The 21,617-nt window shown below is 35.4% G+C and overlaps 1 protein-coding gene across 3 annotated transcripts in view; it reads right to left on the reverse strand.

Annotated features, from left to right (window-relative positions):
• Nucleotides 1–21,617, reverse strand: part of Ccser1 (coiled-coil serine rich protein 1) — a 978,554-nt gene that overhangs the window by 596,933 nt on the left and 360,004 nt on the right. For all 3 annotated transcript variants that reach the window (XM_035448756.1, XM_035448755.1, XM_035448758.1), the window contains exon 7: nucleotides 1,437–1,520. In XM_035448756.1, coding sequence (XP_035304647.1) covers nucleotides 1,437–1,520 — 84 coding nt within the window. The remainder of the gene's footprint in view (nucleotides 1–1,436; nucleotides 1,521–21,617) is intronic.

The raw sequence follows: 21,617 nt of genomic DNA on the forward strand, positions 1-21,617 counted from the left end.
AAGACTGATTATTCCATTTGGTAATAGGTATCTGTGCTTAATATTTATTAAATACAAAGATATTTTTCTATGGTATATAAACAAAGTTTGGTTATAATATACACCTAGAACAGTAACTCTCAACCTGTGGGTCATGACCCCAACAGGGTCATGCATATCAGATATTAACATTATGATTCATAATATTAGGACAACTACAGTCATGAAATAGCAACAAAATAATTTTATGGTTGGAGCTCACAATAACATGAGAAGCTGTATTAAAGTGTTGTAACATTAGGAACTTTGAGACCCACTGACATAGAGGAATATATTAAATACACTGTGTTTTCAATATGTAGTAGATACTGTCTGTACTATTAATATGTTGCTGATTCTTTTGTAATGGGCTATTTCGTATAGTACAGGAAATTCTCTCATCTGTGAATGCTACTCTAATTTTGCATAGTAGGTTAGAGGCTTGTGAAGCACTACTAACATGCTTGTGACTGTCAAATAAGTCTAAAAAGGATCAAGTTTCAGTAAAAACACTTCAAGCTCTTTAGACTCCATAAAATGTTATGAATTTGACATCATACTAGTACATCTGTGATCCTTATAAGCTTGTTGGGCTATAAACTCAGTTAAGCTGTTGGATTGTACTTTACAGCTATATAATACACCAACATTGTTATAGTCAACTGTTAAACCATTTTATGTTTTTAAATAGGATTTATTTCTGATGCTGATAATCAGGGTGTTTTCTACTGTGTTATGTATATTTTGCTGGATTCTTAAGAACTCTTGATAAATTATCATTCTCTTTTAAATTATTGTATAGTTTTACAATTTTATTTCTAGAGTACTGATATTCATTTTAAACTGCTGCTCATAATGTATATAAATTGAAACATCTAAAAAATTACAATTCTTCTCAATAGCAAATGTGCTATTATGTTCTAAACATTTAACTTCTTATTTCCAACATAATAACCTCTCTCACTTATATTTTGTGAGAGTTGTATATTAATTGGAAATTCTACCATGTATTGACAAAAAGCTTCATCTGGTGATCATAAAAATAAAAGTAAAATATTTTGCTTTTCAAGAGTACTAAATGCCTTCCTTCATATTGTAACGTTTTTCTCTAGTCATTTCAGTATGGAGAGGAATCACACAGAATACAAAATGTTATGTGGCTTTAGCCTTTACAATTACAGATACAAGTAAAAGTTTGCACTAATTTCTAGTAGTATGTAAATATTGCAAATGTAAAACACCATTTCTTTTCTGTATGTTGTCAAAGGACGACAGTTTTTAATACTAAAGGTTGTTAAAAGTCGTGGTGATATTTTAAAATCATTCATCACACATATAAATAATAATAATAGGTCCATCGATAAAGGTTACACCAAACAACACTGAAAAGTAAGCAACTGTGTCAGCCAAACACTTACCAGCTCTGCTTGTAGTTGAGAAATGAGCTCATCCCTGTCTTTCAGTTGTAGCTTCAGCATTGAGCATTCATCTTTTGTTATATCCTACAAAACATCAGAGAAAGCAGAATAGGCTTAACCCTCTCACTTTGCTATTTACAAACAAAGTCATCTTCCTGCATGGAAATAATTGTATATGACTAATGAAACTCAGCTTTCTCTATAATGTGTGATAGAGAACTATAACTTTATAATATTTCAAAGTTGCAAAACCAAACAAAACATTAGTGTGCTATACACATCATGTGTATTTCTCCATATATATGATTATTTTTAAAGAAGTTAAAATTTTTCTTTTTTAGTACTTATTTGTCAACATTGTGTTTCTTAAAAACAAATGGACATCATTCTTAATTCTTTCATCACTTTTTGTTGTATATAATCAATGTAACAACAATAATTATACCCTACAAGAAATACTTTTGTAATTAAGTATTAAAGCTCTTTTGGAAGGTTGTTTTGAGATAGAATTTCTCTGTGTAACAGTCCTGGCAGTCCTGGAACTCACTTTGTAGACCAGGCTGGCCTTGAACTCACAGAAATCTGCCTATCTTTGCCTCCAGAGTGCCACCATTAAAGGTGTGTGCCACAATGACCAGTTAATTTTTTCCTCTTTTTTTTTTATTTCAATTAGAAACAAGATTGTTGTACATGTGAATTCCAGTTCCCACTCCCTCCCCACCTTCCCTACTACCCCCCAACTAAAACCCTACCTATCACATATCCTTTCTGCTCCCCAGGGAGGGTGAGGCCTTCCATAGGGGTCATCAGAGTCTATCATATCCTTTGGAATAGGGCCTAGGTCCACCCCCAAGTGTCTTGGCTCAGGGAGTATCCCTCTATATGGAATGGGCTCCCAAAGTCTATACCTATGGTAGGGATAAGTACTGAACTACTACAGGAGGTCCCATAGATTTCGGAAGTCTCCTCATTGAAACCCACGTTCCTGAGGTCTGGATCAGTCCTATGCTGGTATCCCAGCTATCAGTTTGGCGACCACAAGCTCCCTGAGGTCCAGGTGTCCATGAGATGTTGAATGAGATAATGGTTAAAAGGAGTCAACGTAATATAGGTCTTCCAGCTATCAATAAGTCCTCAGGAATTCAGCAAGTTTCTATTTTAACTTTGTGATGGTGTTGAGATCAACAGTAGCTTTTAGGAATTAATAAGAATTTTGTGGATTAATTATTTTAATATTGTAGATTTGCCTCTGTTTTGCTTTCAGAAAATTATAAAGAACTTAATCTTTTCAAAAATAAGCTCTCTTTAAAAATCCTCACTTTAATTCTGTGTAAATTTCTCAAGATATTCACAGCCTCACAACTGTGACACAGATACATATAATCTGTGCATTTAAAACCTCAAATATATAACATATTGTATGCCATAAAAATCATGAGTATGCTCTCTGAATGACTTTGTCAATGAATATTAGCTAGCTAACATTTTGTTTACTGTTGTTATTTACACATATATATTCATATTAGATAGAATTTTTTCTTAAATACGTACGCTATGCAACATGAAGACAATATAGCATCACTCCTACATTCCTAGAGGAGTACTGATAATAATGTTCCATAAACATTCTTACTATCAATATAAAATTATGAAGCATATTTAGCAAAGTGACCTTTTGATTTGTAGTACAAATTAGGAAACACACAGAAGTCTATTCATTCTAACTAGGATACTGACAACAGACTGAAGAAACAATTCCATCAAATACACTGAGGTTTGTGGGATTTTTACAGAGACATGGGTAAAAGGTGACTTACACGAGCAAGCTTCAATTAAAAGACAACAGCATGACTAGAAAGACTACTTCCTTACGGTTGGTTACTCATGAAAGCTGCATCCTCAGATCTCTCTTAACATTCAAGCCGCTTCTACCAATTATTACCTGTTCATATACCTTTGAGCGGTGGTTGAATCTTGTGAATTTCAGTAATTTCCTGAAACTTGTAATCTTCATTTACTCTACGTTTTATGAACTTTTCTTCTAATGGAAGAAAATGTTCCAATTTTGAGGAAAGAGCTATACAACATAAGTTAGAAACCATCCTGACAAATCAAATGAAAAGACTTAATATTTCTGTTTTTTTCAGTCGCAATGAATTGGATGTAGTTTCCTTTATTTCCACTGTCACCATTAGAGACTTGTATCATGATGCTTAGATCTCAGTAGATCTTATTCACTTCCTTGACCAATAGAATATGATGGGAGTAACGCAGGTCTCAGGACTACTTCAAGAAAAAGTATTTCTATTTTGATGATGTTCTCTTAGAATGTTTCCTTTCGTGTTATAGAAAGAATTGAATAGATGAATGGAGAAGAGGGACGTTCTTCTACTGGCAGTAAATGAGCTGCCAAAGAGCTTTCTGTATGGACCATGAGCTATGAGACTTCAGGTCAGAAAGAGGCACAGAACTGCAGCCCCAGTTCTCTTCTTGAGAAACCTAAGCTACACTTTTCCACTGCATCACCCTAAATCAGCTATCCTCATCCTGTGGATCACAACCCCTTGGGGGATTACATATCAATTATCATATTTATAACAATTTACATTTTGAATCATAACAGTAAAATAATTTTATGGTTTGGGGTCACCACAACATGAGGAACTGTATCAAAGAGTCACAGAATTAGAAAGGTTGACAACTACTGCTCTAAATGATTGAATAATAAAGTTATGAACAAGTGAAATTACAGTTTATGCAATAAGTTTTAAGAATTAAATTTATTAGATTAAAAAAATTCAGACAAGCTCTCAGTAGTCACATTGGGCTTAGTGAGCATGATGCTTCAAGAATCCACTATGTTAGCTTAAAAAATAAAATTATTGTGTTATTTAAGTTTGTATTTTTCTGATTTACTTTACCTCTGTGCTTTTATTTTATAATAAAATGAGAATCTGGAAACTTAAAGCCAGATTCTCAGTAATTTGGAAAAATGTGTCCTAAATTTAGTTTTGAGTTAAGATTCATGTATTATATATTCTTGTCTGCAATTAGAACCCTGCTACTTTTTAGTACTTAATATAAGCAAACTCAAGTGTCCAAAAAGTAGGGTCAAATGGAAACTGTAAATCATCTTTAAATTATTCTAGTGCTAAAACTAGAAATTCAAACAAAAATTCATATAATTTGCAATTCCCCCAGCACCTCCTGATGATTCTTCTGGTAAATATTTGAATATAATTGTTATCTGGGAGTTAAAAATAGTACATCAGATTTGTATGCAACAACATGATATGTCTATTTATAAGCTTCCTGTCCTCCCTCTATGTTTCATTTTACAACATACAAGTCTTTTTCTCCATTGTAAAAATGATGTTAAAAAACAAAATAAACTAACAACAAAACGTTGCCGAGCCAATGAAGAAAGAATGTTACAAACAAGTGATAAAGAAAAGGAAACAGACAAGAAATATGTCATGGATGAAAGAAAGCATAAGATTTTAAAATGTAAGAACCTGCAGGAACTCACAGTTTTTCTCCCTGCTCTCTCTACTTTGGGTCAGCATTGCTGGAGGGTCTCTTATGGAATTCTCCAGTGGGGTCACTAATAAAGGAAAGTGGTAAGTGACAGTCATCCCAGATCTACAGGAATGAAACTCTTCAAACATGGAAGACAGGGCCAAAAACAGCACTTAACCCTTGACTAGTTTTAAATATTTAAAATTAGTCTACAGTCCACTTTAGTAACGGGAATTGCTATATATCCATGTGAATTTAAAAACTGGATAATTGACACTATACAATATTGAAGCAATGACTGACTTAACATTCTGTTATTTTATATATGTGCATTTTTATCTTTGAGTAGCTTTTCATAGAAATATGAAATATGAAAATAAAAGCCCTAATATTTTATATTTTAATTGGTATATTATATCCTGAGCACACTTGAACAGACTGAAAAAATCTGAATTCTTAAATTCTCCAAGATATAAGTTTTGTGATCCCACAATGGAAAATTCCACATCTGACTTCCTCTTTGCACTGAGAACATAGCTATATTCACATTAATATACAAAGCTGCCCCAAGCATGTGTACAAAGTCATAAGAAATAGAAATATGTTCTGCATTTAAACTTGGGTTCCATCCCACAGGTAGTTCATTCTGCACATGAAAATAACCAAAATGTAAAAATATCAGAATCAGGATCATGTCTAATACCAACTACCTTGATATATATTTTTATATCCAGTCATGGAGGAAAGTGGAAGATTGGGGCAGAGGTTGCGTTTACAGAGGCAAAATGGTGACAGTTCACCCAAGGAGTATTCTTTTATTCTTTTACCTAGGAAACAAATTTATTGCCAAATATCATGTCTTATTTTCTAAATATTTTTTAAATTGAACATATGTGTGTTTTATTATTATGATCATGGTAATTTACTGTGATATTTACAAGAGATATTAAATTTGATAAACAAGATGAAAAATGTAATAAAATTTACTTATATAAAGAAACTAGTATTTATTAATTTTTACTCTGAAACTATTAGTAACTTCATTTTCAAAATGAGTATCTTGAAATGTATACTTTTTGCTGTAAATAAATCTGGGCATACACAGGCTTTTAGAGCAGTGCTCTATATATCAGGAAATTCCACAGCTGAAGAAGAATCCTGGGACACTAACTTTATTTCATTTTTAGTCTACAGAAGGTTCCTTTAGAAATAACTCAAGAATTCTTAGCTATTTTCATTTTTTAAAAGATCACAGGACCTTATATTTGGGTGGAGGCTTTGCAAAATTCATAAACACTTGATATCGAGTCTCATTTGTACTGTAATAATCTTTTTTTTTTAACCTGCTATTTCAGATAATGGTAAATTTGGGGAATAAAGGAGGCTTAGGCACAAAAATAAAGAAGGTAAAACAACTTCAGCAAATACTAAATAAAATAAAAACACAACATCAAAAAACCCTTGCAACAAAACCTATTACAGCCTTATGCTTTATTTATTATACTTTGAAAAAATAATAAAATGGTTTTATGAGACACAGGGTTATTATTCCCAAATTGTTGTCAATATTTATTTTGACTTAGATCTTTAGACAAACATCAATGAAAATGAACTCATATAACTTAAAATAATAAAATATAGTCATTCATTTTCTCTGATTATAAAGTAAGTGGACAATATTTTAACCAAAATCATGGTTCATTTCAAAATTGCTACTCTATAATTTTACTACTCTTTGCTTCAGCCAATATTTTTGCAAGAAAAAAATTAAAGATAAAATTGATATTGGATGTTCCTAAAGACATCTTAAGTTGGCTGTATTTTATAATAGAAGGAATATGAGCACAGTTTTCAGGAAGGCAGAACAAGTTACTAGGCACACCAAGTTAGTTTCTGATCTTCAAAAGCCCAAGTATCACCAAGATCAATTTAAAACTATATCAAGACAAGTCTATGAACTCAGCATCAATAAACTATTTCAACAAATCATTAACAAAGACTTCATATTTACTCATATTGTCCTCCTGAAATTGTTCATGCGACAAGAAATATCCTCAAGATTCTTAAAGTTGTCTGACACTAGCAAGTTTTTCTCAAATAAAATTAAAATATTATACTTTAAGTCATGTGAACAGCTATTTAACTTCCTCTTCCCATGTTGAAGACTAAATGGGGAAAGACTAAAATACCATACTAAAAGTACCTGACATCAAATATGAACTGGATGTATCAGAAAGTAAGTAGGTGCAGGAATGAATATGCCCTGTGTACAAGGCCAAGAGACTAAACTTTGATATCACAGAGGATTAAAGTATTTCTGACCACAGCCACATTTATCTCACGCTATTTTTGGTCCCCCAGAAAGCCATTCACTGCCCATCCATTTAAACTGTGTTTTCTTGCAAACCACTGGCTTCTATCAATCCAAAAGCTGAGAATGTCATCAGATAGTATCTGAGTCATATCTTAGTCTTCCCAATGGTGTGATAACTCACCTGACATCCCTACCATTGCACATAGTAAATGCCTGATTTGAGACTTTCTTAGTTCTGTAACTAATAAGATATCACACTACTACATCCACAGTAGAACACAGTATTGGGGACTGACTATCTGAATATACTCCCAGGCCAGGTTTATGTATATTTGGCTATATAATAGACTTGTTAAATTGATAGATGTATTTATTTTACTTTACATATGATGCTTTGCCTGCATGCATGTAGGTGTCCCATGTACATAGCTTCTGGGTCTCTTGGAACAGGGGCTACAGATGCTTGTAAGCTGCCATATGGGTTCTGGAATCAAACCTGGGTCCTCTGTAAGAGCAAGTACTCATAACCACTGAACTATCTCTCAAGCCCCAAGACAAACTACATCTTGTTCTCTTTGAAGTGCAATGTGCTTTTATATTGTCTGAAGTATATTTATGTTTTTCTAATTTTAAAGAAAGAAAACCTTATTTTTTCTATATTGTGAAGTTAGCAAGAAATTTAACTTACAATCTTTTCTGGAAAGAAGAAAACATAATCAAAGAATGGAATTCATCTCCACTCAACCATAGAATCATGCGGCACAATTGTTTTCTGTTTTGTTAAATGCTGCCTGGAGCTAATGTTGAGGCAGTGTTTGGATTCCAGTGAGATTCCCTGTATAGTGTCTAACAAATATCAGCATCCTTATCTGTCCCTCACTGGTAGAGTCTTCACATACCAAACTTCTCCTCCAAGCACACCCCCCTCCTGGCTCTAGACCAAATACTGGGTAGCCAGGGCAACCTTAGAGACATAAGTCTTATTCAAAACACCCAACCTTTGCTTGCCATGGTAGGCTGCTTCCTACAGATAGTGCCTGGTGCTACTCTTTCCCATGGTGACATTTGCTAGCTCCTGTGGAGCAGTGTTTGCTCTTTGGAACTGTAACAGCGTTCTGTGTTTCACCTACCAGTGTGATATGTCAGTGAGCTATGTTCTATCATCAAAACAACCTTTAAGTTTCATAAAATCAAATGCCACCAAGAGCCTGGTCACATGGTAGTGGCACCTCTATCATCCTCCTGAAACAAGAGAGCAAAGGCTGTTGGGCATTTACGTTACCATCAGATATAAAGACAATGCAAAAAACATTGGGCATTTCTTGGAGATATATTTATATATCTCCAAGAATATATATATATAATTTTTATATTTTAACTGGGGTGAAAGCCATGCCCTTCTGAATTTATCTATCTTTCAATAAAGAGAATAAAAGCCAGACTTGGCTGTTTTATAAGACACTAAAATATGCATAGTATCCTACTCTGTAGAATGCTGAATTATGGTCCTAATGAAGAATACATATCTAAATAATGCATCAGAAGTGTTTCAATGGCTTTTTAAAATAATTATAGAATTTGGGGGAGATGAAATGGTAGAAATCTCAGCACTGTGTTGTCCAGGAATTACAGATAATGTCACTCAATTTAAGCAGTGTTTTCCAGCAGCCTGAAAAGTCACAATCTAAACTAAACAAAGGCAATGAGCACTAGCCAAAGATAGAGATTACAGACACAAAACAAAACCAGAGTTACAAAGTGAGGAGGGAAGTGAAGGTCATGCTTTGGTCTATTCAAAGACGCTAAGGGCAGCAACAGTATGTATAACCATGTCTTCAAGTGGTCATTATCCAAATTGTATTATACCAGAAATCTTTTAAGAAGGCTAAAATTGAATGGACAAATATGTTTTTTCAGCCTATCATGTAGATACACTATGAATGATTGTTTATGTAGTAGATTGCTTTTGTAGTGGATTGCAATTCACAAACAATTCACTATATAGGTACATCACATATTATATAATTAACTTGCATAAAACATAAATCTGTGTATTAAAGAGGCTGCAAGTTAAATTTAAGATCATTAAGGTATCTTAAGTGATCACTAACCATTAAAGTATCCTTTATTTTCCATGAAAAAAAAACCCTACAAAATGCATAGAACCCATCTGGCTCTTCTTAATCAGGCAGAGAAGACTCATTTGATTCTCTAAGGTGATACAACAGTGGCTTTATAAGACTTTGAACAAAGCAGTTACCACAAACAAACTACAATTATCAAAATATAACACTAGTATAACTGTATCAGCTTCAAGTGTCTAAGATGGAAATGATGAATAATAAATATAATGGAATTTTTTTTTTTTTTAAAAAATGAGGTACCTCTGTACCAGGTTGGAGAAACCCACAGGAACAGTTGACCTGAACAAGGGAGAGCACATCGACCCCAGATGCTGTCCAGGAGGCCTGTACAAGACTGATCCAGACCCCTGAACATGGATGTCAATAAGGAGGCCTCTGCACTCCAGGGAGCCTCTGGTGGTGGATTAGTATTTTTCCCTGGTGCAAGAAGGGACTTTGAGAGCCCATCCCATATGAAGGGTTACACTCTGGCCCTGGACACATGGGGAAGGGCCCAGGACCAGCATAGGAAGACTTGGTGGACTTTGCAGAGCCCCAGTTGAGGGCCCTACCCTGCCTGGGGAGTGGTGGGTGGATGGGGTGGGGGGTAGGCTGGGGGTGGGGGAGGAGGGTTGGGGGTGAGGGGAGGGAGAGGGAGAAGGGACTTGAAATAAGCTTCTTCCCTAACTAGAGCTAATAAAATAATAAAAAAAATGAAAAAAAAATGAGGTACCAGTAGATCAACACAGTGAAACAAACAAACAAACAAAAAACCAAAAACCAAAATAAGTACCAGTGAATCCATGGAGAATAATATCTCAACAAATGGAGGACCAGGAGTGTTCTACAGCATGATATATTAGGTAGGAAATAACCATAACAGGAGGATGGTGGGAATTCAATAGAGATGTAAAGTAAGATTGAACAGTTGCTTTGCTTATCAAAAATGTCAGTCACCACTAGCATCAAGAAAGCAGTTTCTGGTGGAACATGGGAATTAAATCTATATTACAGTTAGCCTTAAAATATAGTGGAAGTAAAGTGGTGAGCTATCAATAGCACAATTAGCAACATGTAAATTTCCTGCAAGAAATGTGAGAATAGCAGATATGATGAACATTAGCTTCTTAGCACACATTCTGTTTCCATGACTTGTGTGAAACTGGGCATTTATGAATAAAATAAACATAGTTCTGGAGATAAAGAACATGGTCAGAGCATCTTCTATGATTAGATGATTATCTTGGGGACAATAGTAAAACATTGTTGGGGGATATATGGAACAACATGGCAACATGGTAAGCAAGGAATACAGAAAGGAAGGCTCCCTCTGTATATAAGTGTTCAAGGGAACTAATCTACTCCTACCATGCCGGACCCACTGGTACAAGAGAGGAAGAGTCTCTATTGTCTAGTTACATTTCACTAAGTGTAACTTTTAGTACTCCATGTCTTAATACAGCAGTATAAGGCACCGTGACTTCAGTACACAGACCCTTAGGAAGCAAACCGTATCTAAATTTGTTAGTAACTAATAGTAATATGCTAGCAAGATGCTGCTATTGCTGCTGCTGCTGCTGCTGCTGCTGCTGCTGACGGTGGCATGGTGATGATGACGGTGGTGATGGCGATGATGAAGGAGGAGGAGGAGGAGAAGAAGGGGAGGTGGAAGAGGAGGAGAAAGAAGAATGAATCAATGTTTAGGAAAGTTTAAACATATTCAGAGATTTACGGAATATTGCAAGAGAAAGAAAATGATTGAAGAAAACAAATCTATTGAATGCTAAAAAAAGAGGTCCAAAATGTACAGAAAATTATTAGCTTCAGTGAAGAAGTATCTATATGCAGATAAAACAATGTAGCATTTATCAATGGTGAATAAATGCTAAATTTACCCTTTCCAAAGAACTTTAACAATGTTATAATTTTAAGAATGTACCTTGTTCCTTCCCAAATTCATTCACTGCAATCTTAATTCTCAGAATCATGAGTCAGAAAATACTGGAGTTAAGTGGACTCTCATGTAATGACTAATAGCCTTGTAAAGTGAGGGAATTTTTATTCTAAAGGACACAAATATGGACAATGGAATGTGATGGATTTGCTGTCACAGACACTAGAACTACTGGAAAACAAAAGTTGTGCCAGAGAGTACAGAGAAAGAGAGAGGAGGAGAGACGGAGGAGAGAAAGAATGGAGGAAGGGAGGGGGGAAAGGAGAGATGGGGAGAAGGAGGGAGACAGAGAGAAAGAGGCAGAGAGTGAAGGAGAGGAGGGATACTATTGTTTTCATAAGAAGCATGGTCCACCAATATCTTGGCCTTAGAATTTTAGTCTCCAGAACCCTGAGGAAATAGATACTCCTTTTCTTCCTGCTGTCTCTGCATATTGTCACCACTTAATTTCTAAACAGTTATCTACTTTGTGTCTTGATGTTTCCAGCTTCACCACACTCTGCTAACCATTCACAAAGGTAGGACCCTGCTGTGCTGGGCTTCATGCACTAATATTCTTACAATAGTAAAAGGCTGGAGATTCCCTAGAAAAACACATATAGGAAACAAAATATTTACCCCAAAAGATTTAGCAGTCATGCAACACACTGTCCAAGGTTCATATAATCCAGGTTTAGAATAGTAACATGTGGGCTGGAGAGATGGCCCAGAGGTTAAGAGCACTGACTGCTCTTCCAGAAGTCCTGAGTTCAATTCCCAGCAACCACATGGTGACTCACAACCATCTGCTATGAGATCTGGTGCTCTCTTCTGGTGTGCAGATATACATGGAAGCAGAATGTTGTATACATAATAAATAAATAAATAAAATTTAAAAAAGAATAATAACATGTTCCAAAAAATATTGAAGATTTTTATAAGATGCACAACAGAGACCTTCATTTGTATAACTGGGTCATCATTATTGAAACATACAATACAGCCATTTATACTCTTACATCTTGCCTTCCCGATGTCTCTGTAATTTCAGTAGCTTTCCTAAGTGCATGGAGAACAGACAGGATAAAAAACTTGCCCATTAGAGACCATAAGGAGACAGAGCAGAGGCAAGGACCACAGGGAGTTAGAGACCACAGGAAGACAGGCAGGAATGATGTTATGTGATTACCACCTACCAGCTCCACAAAACTCAACATATATATATATATATATATATATATATATATATATATATCCAATACATAACCATCATGGGGGTTGTAGGGTTAAGTTACTGGAACCAGCAGTGAAATGGCTGACATCTCTTAATCCTTATGACACTGAAAACTTTATACCTAAGAATGCTACACATACTCAGCCCTGAGTTGTTCAATATCTAGTATAAAAAAATAAGAGGAAAAATAAAATAGATGTATTTTTATTACTCAAAAACTATCATTTTAACCTGAGTCTATTTTGTACATTATCTCTGCAATTGTCTTTTTTCCATGTTTTATTTGAATTAGAAACAAGATTGTTTTACTTGTCAATCCCAGTTGCCTCCCCTTGTGCCCTACCCCCCTCATTCCTGCTGCATGTATCTTTAAGCAGGCATCCACAGTGTAGGGAACCATTAATTATGTCAGACCAGGCTCAGAGCTGTAATTCACATGCCTATTTAAACTTATGTAAATGAGGACATTAAAGAAGAAACATATATAACATGTACATCAAGAAAAGAAAACAAATTACTGTAAAAAAAGAATGCTACACATTTTAGCAACTAAATTTAAGAAAAGAGATGCTGCTCAAAAATGTTATACCAAATCACCTAAAATATTAGGAATATATTGAAAATGAATGGCAAGTTTTAAAATTAAGAAATGTAGTATATCTTTTAAAATAACATGGGCAGAGGTTAATTTGCAAACTAGTACTTTGTAAAGGTGAGCACTACCTTATTTCCTTCAACATCTGTCAAGTTACTTGTCTTTAAAACAGAAACTGTATTTACAGCTCATGAAGTCTTTACTTTGAACATGCCACTTTGAGTGAGAGATTTGCACTTTAATGGTATTATACTATCTTGAAAAATAACACATCCTTCTGTTCACACTACGAATTCAGATATGACTCCCATGCTTCTACTGCTTCTCTGTGTCCAGCTGTGCAACATCTTGCATCACAGTCAAATCATAGGATTATAACAACAAAAGTCAAACAATCCTGTAGGGTTTGAGTTTGGGATATTGCAGTCCTACTTATGTAGCATGTACATGGGTCCAAGTTCAATATCCTAGTACAGTGAAAAACACAATCTGTTGAAGAAAGTCAATATTATGGACAGCTTTCAAAGGTTGAGATAAGAATATTACCAAACCATCTGGAAGAGACTGCAGTTCCCTCCCTATCAACACATCCACAAGAACTAATTGGAAATGTAAATGGGAGCTCACCACTACCATCATCATAATCTCACCTTATAACGAATACTTTCTGGAACAATTACAGAAGTCTGTAAAATGAGAATCTTCATTTTACAACTGATACGATGTTTGCACATTGAAATTATGGCGAGTCATGGACTGTTCTCATAAGGAAGAAACTTTCTGTTTTCTGGGATGATGAAGAAAAGATAGGAATCCCAAGAACTTTTCAGGGAAGCAGTTGTTTGTGAAAAATAGGTCAGTTAAATCTTGATCAAGGTTAAACACACGTTCACCAATGGTCAGAATAATGGTGTAAGGAGACCATTCCTGAAATCTCAGTAACTTTCAGATTAACTATTTTCTATTTAGTTGTCTGAGTCTTTTAGATGAATTAGTTTTATCTTTCCTTAAACAAATGCACAACAACAACAAAACAGCAACACATAATTGTGGGATTTGTGATCTAACTTCCATTCCTGGCCCTTATTTCAATGATGAGATACTCTTGTTAAAAGAAAGAACAGTTTTATGTATGTGTATGTTTATGTGTATGTATACAAGCATGAACTTGTCCAGGGTGGACAGAAGAGGGCATGTGAATCCCTGGTGTGAGAGTCACATATGGTATGAGGCCTCTGCATATGTGATGGAAAACAAACTTTGGCACCTTAATGAGATTCTTGAAAGATGAACTACATTTATAGAATCCATGTCCTCATTTACCATTTAGCACAACAATTTGATAACAGATAATTGTTTAATCTTCGTGTCTCTGAAAGCTGGTTTCCCGACTAGTCACTTAATTGAAATTTCATCGGTGTTAATTAGAAAATTATTTTCAGTCCTCAGTTCAATCTCTGCTTTTGATTCCACATTACAAAGAATCCTTAAAGCATTTCTCATTCCTGGGTTTCTCCCCTTCAAACTCAATGACATTTTGATTTTTTCTCACTGAACTGTTGGATAAAGTTCACATTTTTCAGGCCTGTCTTCCTAGCACTCTCCCACCTCCCCTTTAAATCTTCACTTCAGAAATTTCTAGTACAGCAACTATCTGTAAATTAACACTTGGATGCTATGTTTTATTAATCCTTTCTACCCAGGGAAACCCTATGCCAAATTTGTGCCTGCTCCTAAGGGAGCCACCCTGGATCCTCCACAAGTGTGAGCATGAAGTCGAGCAACATGGCAGCTCAGTGCTTTTCCTACACTCTGCACTCAACCAACACCTTGATTCCACCTAACTTGTCAAGAAGGCTGATAACCCTGGCTTCCCTTGGCATCCATCCGTGGGAAAGTCTGCCTATTTTTGCTTCTTCGTAGGTAACACATTTTCTTCCTTTGATTTCTTCCTGGATTTTCTCTTTGTCTTTAGTCTTCTGCATTTTTAATGTAATCTGCTTAAGTTGTAGAGTAGATTTATATATAGGTACCATGCTAAGAATTCTCTTTACTTTCTGGATCTGTGACTTGTGTGTCATTAAGTGGGGAAAATGGTTGGTCAGTAAGATGTCAAGCACTCTCCTGTCCCATTCTCACCCCCTTTATATGGTATGAACTTTGCTTTTGCTGTGTACTTTGAAATTAATCCAGAACCTTTATTTTTCGCTGTTTTTTATTTTCATTTTTTTTTTACTTGCATTTCAACCGGAAGGTTTCTGTTGATTTGTCTTTCAATTTATCAGTCCTTCCATCTGGCTCATAAGCTTTTTAAATGCATTCATAATTTCAATGACAGTTGTTAATTTATTTGTGGTTCTTTCTTAGAATTTGCATTTTTCTCTGTTTTATTTTTCCATTAGAGTCGACGACATATTACTTCTGGATACTTATCTCAACATCTCTCTGTCTCCCTGTCCCTTCCTGCATCTCCCCCTCCCTCCATCTATATTTCTCAAAGTATATGTCATGTAGTTCTTTTACATGGTATCCCGTGGTGGGGCAATAAAGACATGTGAAGGGTGATTCCATAATCTTGTAATTAGAGCATGTTTTTTTACCAAGTCTGCAATTTTCCCACAAAATTCTTCATGTACTAAATTGGCACAAACCATTTACCACTCTTCTTATTATCTGCCCTCTCAATGGAGGAGGAAGATTAGGCAGAGGTGGAATTTGGAAGCTATCCTAAATCAGGAATTGTGTGATTAACTCATTTTTTTGTTGCAAAGCAGCCCTCCCTTTATAAGGGAATGTTCTGGGAAGATCTCAAGTGGTCACTATTCACATGCTTGTCACCAAGAGAAGTCCTGTAATTCCTATAGGTAAGGTTCATGAGAATGCTGAGCTTCCCCAAGGATGTACATATAGGAGTGTCTACCTCTCAAGATAGTCTTTACTCAGCCTCCAGCAAATCATCAACCTCAGTGTCCAAGTTAAGCACCTAAACTCAGCATCTAAGCCCAAAATCTTAGTTTATGGTTCCGGTGGCTCTGCTCAAGCTTAAGTGTTTTCTGGTGTGACCTTTGAATATCCTCTTATCTCCAGATTATAGCATACAGTTTATTCTGTAGACTCATGTCTCTCATAGTCTCAAATGTAAGGTTTAATACTCTGTTTGTTCATCCCTTTTGTTGTTGTTGCAAGTGTAGAAATTAGATTTTCAAGCTGTTAATATGCTATACTCAAACCAGAGGCCACTACCTCTGTCTGCATGTTTATATTTGGAAAACATTCTTTAAAATCTCACAATTACTTTCCTTGCCTTGATCTCAAAGTCCCCACCAGAACTTCATCAGTCTTATTCATACATATATATGAATATATATATATATATATATATATATATATATATATATATGCAGTCTATTACTAAAAGCTGTTTCAGGATGAGAGCTGTAAGCTAAATTTGTACATCGCACGCCACTAATGTTCACTAATGTTCACAGATGAAGACTTCAATAATAGTCAAGTAAATGGATGAGTGGGTGTGTAATCTGCTATCTAATGTGCCCTTGGTATGCTAGCTGCAAAGTTAGGATGACATTTGAAGTTAAACTGATTTTGATTTCCTCAGGTTAGGTACAGAAATTCCTTTAAGGAAAAATATTTTATACACAAATATATTCTATCAACGATGCCAATAGCTGCCTCCTGGTGCTATTCAAATTAACAATTCAATGAGGACAGCACAGGAGATGCACAGTATGATCAACACTCCTCTCCCTGAGTACTCAGGAAATGCTTCATAGGGAAGGACTCTACTGCCCTCCGTAGTACTAAGACAACTTCAAAGGATGTTTTGCAATGGAAACCTTTTACACTCTATAATATTCTGTCTGGAATTTAACACATGATTTTGATTTTCATGATTCTTTTCAAAATGAGGTTGTTTTTAGAGAGTACATCACAATCATTATTAGTTTGTTTCATAAGTAAATTGAAATAGAAAGGATAAATGACTCACTCAAGGCAGCCACAGGAGTTATCAAAACAGCTACAATAAAGACAATGTTCCAATAGCAAAAATAAGACTGTATACAGAGAAAACAGCTTTAGAAAACAAAGAAATTCATTTTCAGGACTAGCATAAGCCTGGACAGTACAACCAAATAAGGTGTGTTTCTATTAAAAAAAATTCAAGGATACACCAAACACCACACAGTTTTAGCCTCAGAAAGAGCACAAACTCATTGAACTCTTGTATATTATCAAGAAAAATACCTTTCAGCTTTAACTTTTAATCAAATAGGAGATGACTGCCCATTCCGTCCCATGGGCTATAGGTTCACTAAAGTTTACAGCACATCAATATATGAGGCTGAATGAAAATATAGTTCAGAAAAAAATCTATTACTCATCTATCTGAATGTAATGGTGAGGGTAGTTTTCCCCCACAGTATAATTTTTAGTAAACTCATAATCTTTCTTTTGATTCCATGTTCATGACTGAGTCAAATGGCTAAGCCCTGCCTTCTAGAGATTATCCAGTATGTTTCAGTCTTGAAGGAAAATATCAATCATCCTGCTGTCTGCTTCAGAGTGTGGCATCATAGACATGTAAGCAAAACATGAGGGAAATCTGACATGGGCATGTGTTCCAAAAGCTCATAACTGATACTTCTTTCATTTACCAACACATGCAGAAATAAGTGGATATTACATGCTAGCCAGTGAACAAAAGCCTTCAGGTTAAAATGGGTGTTTATATGGCTAGCTCAAGGGACTTTTAAAAAGTATGACAAACATTAATGTAACAGAACTATTATGTTCTAGAGAGTTGTGATTTAGCCTTCTAAGAGGAAGCAATAGATGAGTTCTGAAGGGCAAATATGATGCGATAGTGATAAAAGAAGAAAACACTAAACTATGGCAGCCATGTGTAAAGGGTAAAGAATATTCAAAGAAATGGAAAGATGTTTAGTGTAGAAGAAATAATAATGGTAATGCACTGTGACTGCTGTAGGGCCAGCCTGGCTGTCTGCAAGGTGACTGATGGTGGAAAGAAAGCGCAATAAAATTTCCACCAATGAGGAGAAGGCTCCGGGAAGAATGAAATACAGAAGGAAGGAAACAAACTTATCCACGTACATTTAACTAGGCTTAGAGTTCTGACTCTATACGACAGAGTTTTAGACACAAATACTCTAGGAAAATATCTTAATACTCTCTAAACAGACATTTTACAAGGTATTAATATGTCTGGCGTTGGACGACATATAAGCAAAAGTATTATTATCTTCCAACTACCATAACAGATATTTTAGGTAACTTAGTTTCAGTCCATATTCATGATTAAGTCTCAATATCCTGCCTTGGCTTCCAGAAAATGAGAAGCATTTTTTCAACTTGGGCCTCAGTATTAAAAGAGAGCCTCTATGTGTGTGGAGGGTGTGGGGCACATCAACCTTATATCTGCTGCAGATGCTCTTTCCTCTTAGACTTGGTGAGGCAACTCATAGCATGTGTTACCCCTGAATTCACTAGAGGCATGGGAGTGCGAAGGTTGACACTAGAGTTTCACAATTTCCTTTTAGTGACATAAAAACTTTTCACTGAGTACCAACTCTTTTAGAGTCACCACCTGCCAAGAGTGTCAGACTAGGGACCAACTCTTTGGCATGTGGGTTCTCAGAGGCCAATCTAGATCCAAATACACAGCAAATTAATTCAATGCAGCTTAATAAATGGTTTTTAAAGCCAAGCAACACAGTCTCTACCTTATTCCTTATGGACTAGGAATCTGAAGAAAAGGAGGCCCCTCCCAGCACATAGCATCACACTCAGGTCACTTACTTCATCGAAGTAATTGTCCCCTCCCTAAGCAGGAGGGTACAGGAAGATAAGTCATCTCTGAAATGTTCATTTAGAAAATGACAGATTTTTGTGTTTAGCATGTATGCCCTTTGGTTCTTCCTTATTTTCTGTACAAATACATTCCAGTAATATATTTTCATTTCAGTTACAACAAATTTTGCCTCTTAGAAATGTTCATAGCAAGGAATTCTTGCTTTCATCACTCACTCATGCACAGCCTTCTTTCAAATTAATCTGTAACATATTTTTAATGCATGACTTGTACTTCTTTCTCTTCAGGGACTTATGGGTACAAGGAATACAGAGCAAATATTCTCCCTATCAGAGTCTGTAAAACACAGACTCAAGAAATGAACTTTTGTTCATCCTGAATCTACCCTGCTTGCAATAGTAACTTTAAACAGAACAATATAATTTGAGATATGTGGTTCTCAGGCAAAACAGTGGTTATATTTTTCAGAGAAGTACATGGAAATAGTTCAATAAATGTATTCAGTCATGAGGCAATGAACTGTCTTCTTTTATATTTTCAGATATTAAACTAAAGGGAAAGAAAATTTAAAGGAAAAGTGAATTTTTTAAATGGATCAATCAGTACTCATTTGGTTTTAACTCTATGTGAGACATTATAGAGTTATTATATTATTAACCACTAATTAAACTGAGTAAGGGAAGTGTATTTATGATTAATTATTTAGAACCTAATGATGCAAATGTGTAATAATTGTACCAAATCTTTCGGTACTCTGGAATAATAGTATTGGGTCTATTTGTCTATTGTGTCTAGATAATCCAATGTGATATAGTGCCCATTTTATCCCATGTCAGCAATATACCAGGTGTTATTAGGGTGTTTCAAATATGATTTAGTTTAGAATTACAACAAGCCTATGGGTTAGCTCCAGATTAGTTTGTACAGAATACAAATGTGAATGCCCAAACTAGATGTAGAAAAGCACACAAGGCTCTGACCCAACCCCAGAAACTATAGGTGACCGAGGAAGCTAGGATAGGGAGACATAGTCTTCCCCAGGGAAGAGCACACTGACTGGTTGTTGAGTGCCAAATTGTCAGCCCTCAAAACATACAGATATGTAACATTACATGGACTGAACAGTTTGTATTTAGGCATATATGTATAGAATATATGCCTAATATACATGTATGTACATATATGAATGCAGTAACAATTAGTATTTTTGTGTATATGCCAGATGGATACCTGGTACCCACAGAAGCCAGAAATCAGTATTGGATACCCTGAAACTGGAGTCAGAAATGTTTGTAAGTCAGCTTATGGGATATGGGAACTGAACCCAGGTTCTCTGCAAGAGTAGCAAATGCTCTTAACCTCTAAGCCATGTCTCCAACATAAGCACTTATGTCTATTGCCAACATTTACCCGTCACATATTAGTTTTGATAAGTATTATTGATACATATACTAAATGAAGAAAATCTTTTTCAAATAAAAATCATTTTTCAAAACAAGGTCAGCTGGAGCTTAGAAAAGTTACCAAAGGCTTTTTTTAAATTTTCTACAGTATTTGAGATACAATTTTGCTCTTCTAATAGGAAGAATCACATCCTACAATCTTCTGTTCAGCACTACTGCTTCTTAGCAACAAGGGGGTGATATGTCAACTTCAGATAGTGAAGTTGGTCAGTGATAAATAAGTGTGGCATAAAACTTATCTCTGTGATTTCAGGAGACTTGGAGTATAGTTACAAACGTGAGCTGTTACTTCTTTGTACAACACAAAATTGTCAATTTCTTTTACGTAGTATTTTACAATAACAAATTTACTATCAGTAGTACTGGCTTCATTCTGGAACAGAGTCCTAAAGACTGTTTAAATACTGTTACTGAATTAGATTTTGTGTGAATTTTTCTGATATGTTCTTGGATTCAGTTCGCCAATAATTTATTGAGTATTTTAGCATCAATGTTCATGAGGGATATCAGTTTGTAGTTCTCTTTCTTAGTCATATCTTTGTGTGGCTTGGGTATCAAAGTGATTGTAGCCTCGTAGAAAGAGTTTGGCAATATCCCATCTGCTTCTATTGTGCGGAACAGTTTGAGGAGTACTGGAATTAGCTCTTGTTTGAATTTCTGGTAGAATTCTGCAGTGAAGCCATCTGGCCCTGGGCTTTTTTTGGTTGGGAGGCTTTTGATGACTGCTTCTATTTCATTAGGGGTTATGGGTCGATTTAAACTGTTTATCTGATCTTGGTTTAATTTTGGTAAGTGATATTTATCCAGAAAACTGTCCATTTCCATTAGATTTTCGAATTTTGTGGAGTACAGGTTTTCAAAGTATGACCTGAAGATTCTCTGGATTTCCTCAGTGTCCGTTGTTATATCCCCCTTTTCGTTTCTGATTTTGTTAATTAGCATGCTCTCTCTCTGCCTTTTGGTTAGTTTGGCTAGAGGTTTATCTATCTTGTTGATCTTCTCAAAGAACCAACTCTTTTGTTTCATTGATTCTTTGTGCTGTTTTCCTAGTTTCTACTTTGTTGATTTCAGCTCTCAGGTTGATTATTTCCTGGCATCTACTCCTCCTTTGTGTGTTTGCTTCTTTTTGCTCTAAAGCTTTCAGTTGTTCTG

This window comes from Cricetulus griseus, chromosome 8 (genome assembly GCF_003668045.3).
Source record: "Cricetulus griseus strain 17A/GY chromosome 8, alternate assembly CriGri-PICRH-1.0, whole genome shotgun sequence".
Classification (NCBI taxonomy): Eukaryota; Metazoa; Chordata; class Mammalia; order Rodentia; family Cricetidae; genus Cricetulus; species Cricetulus griseus.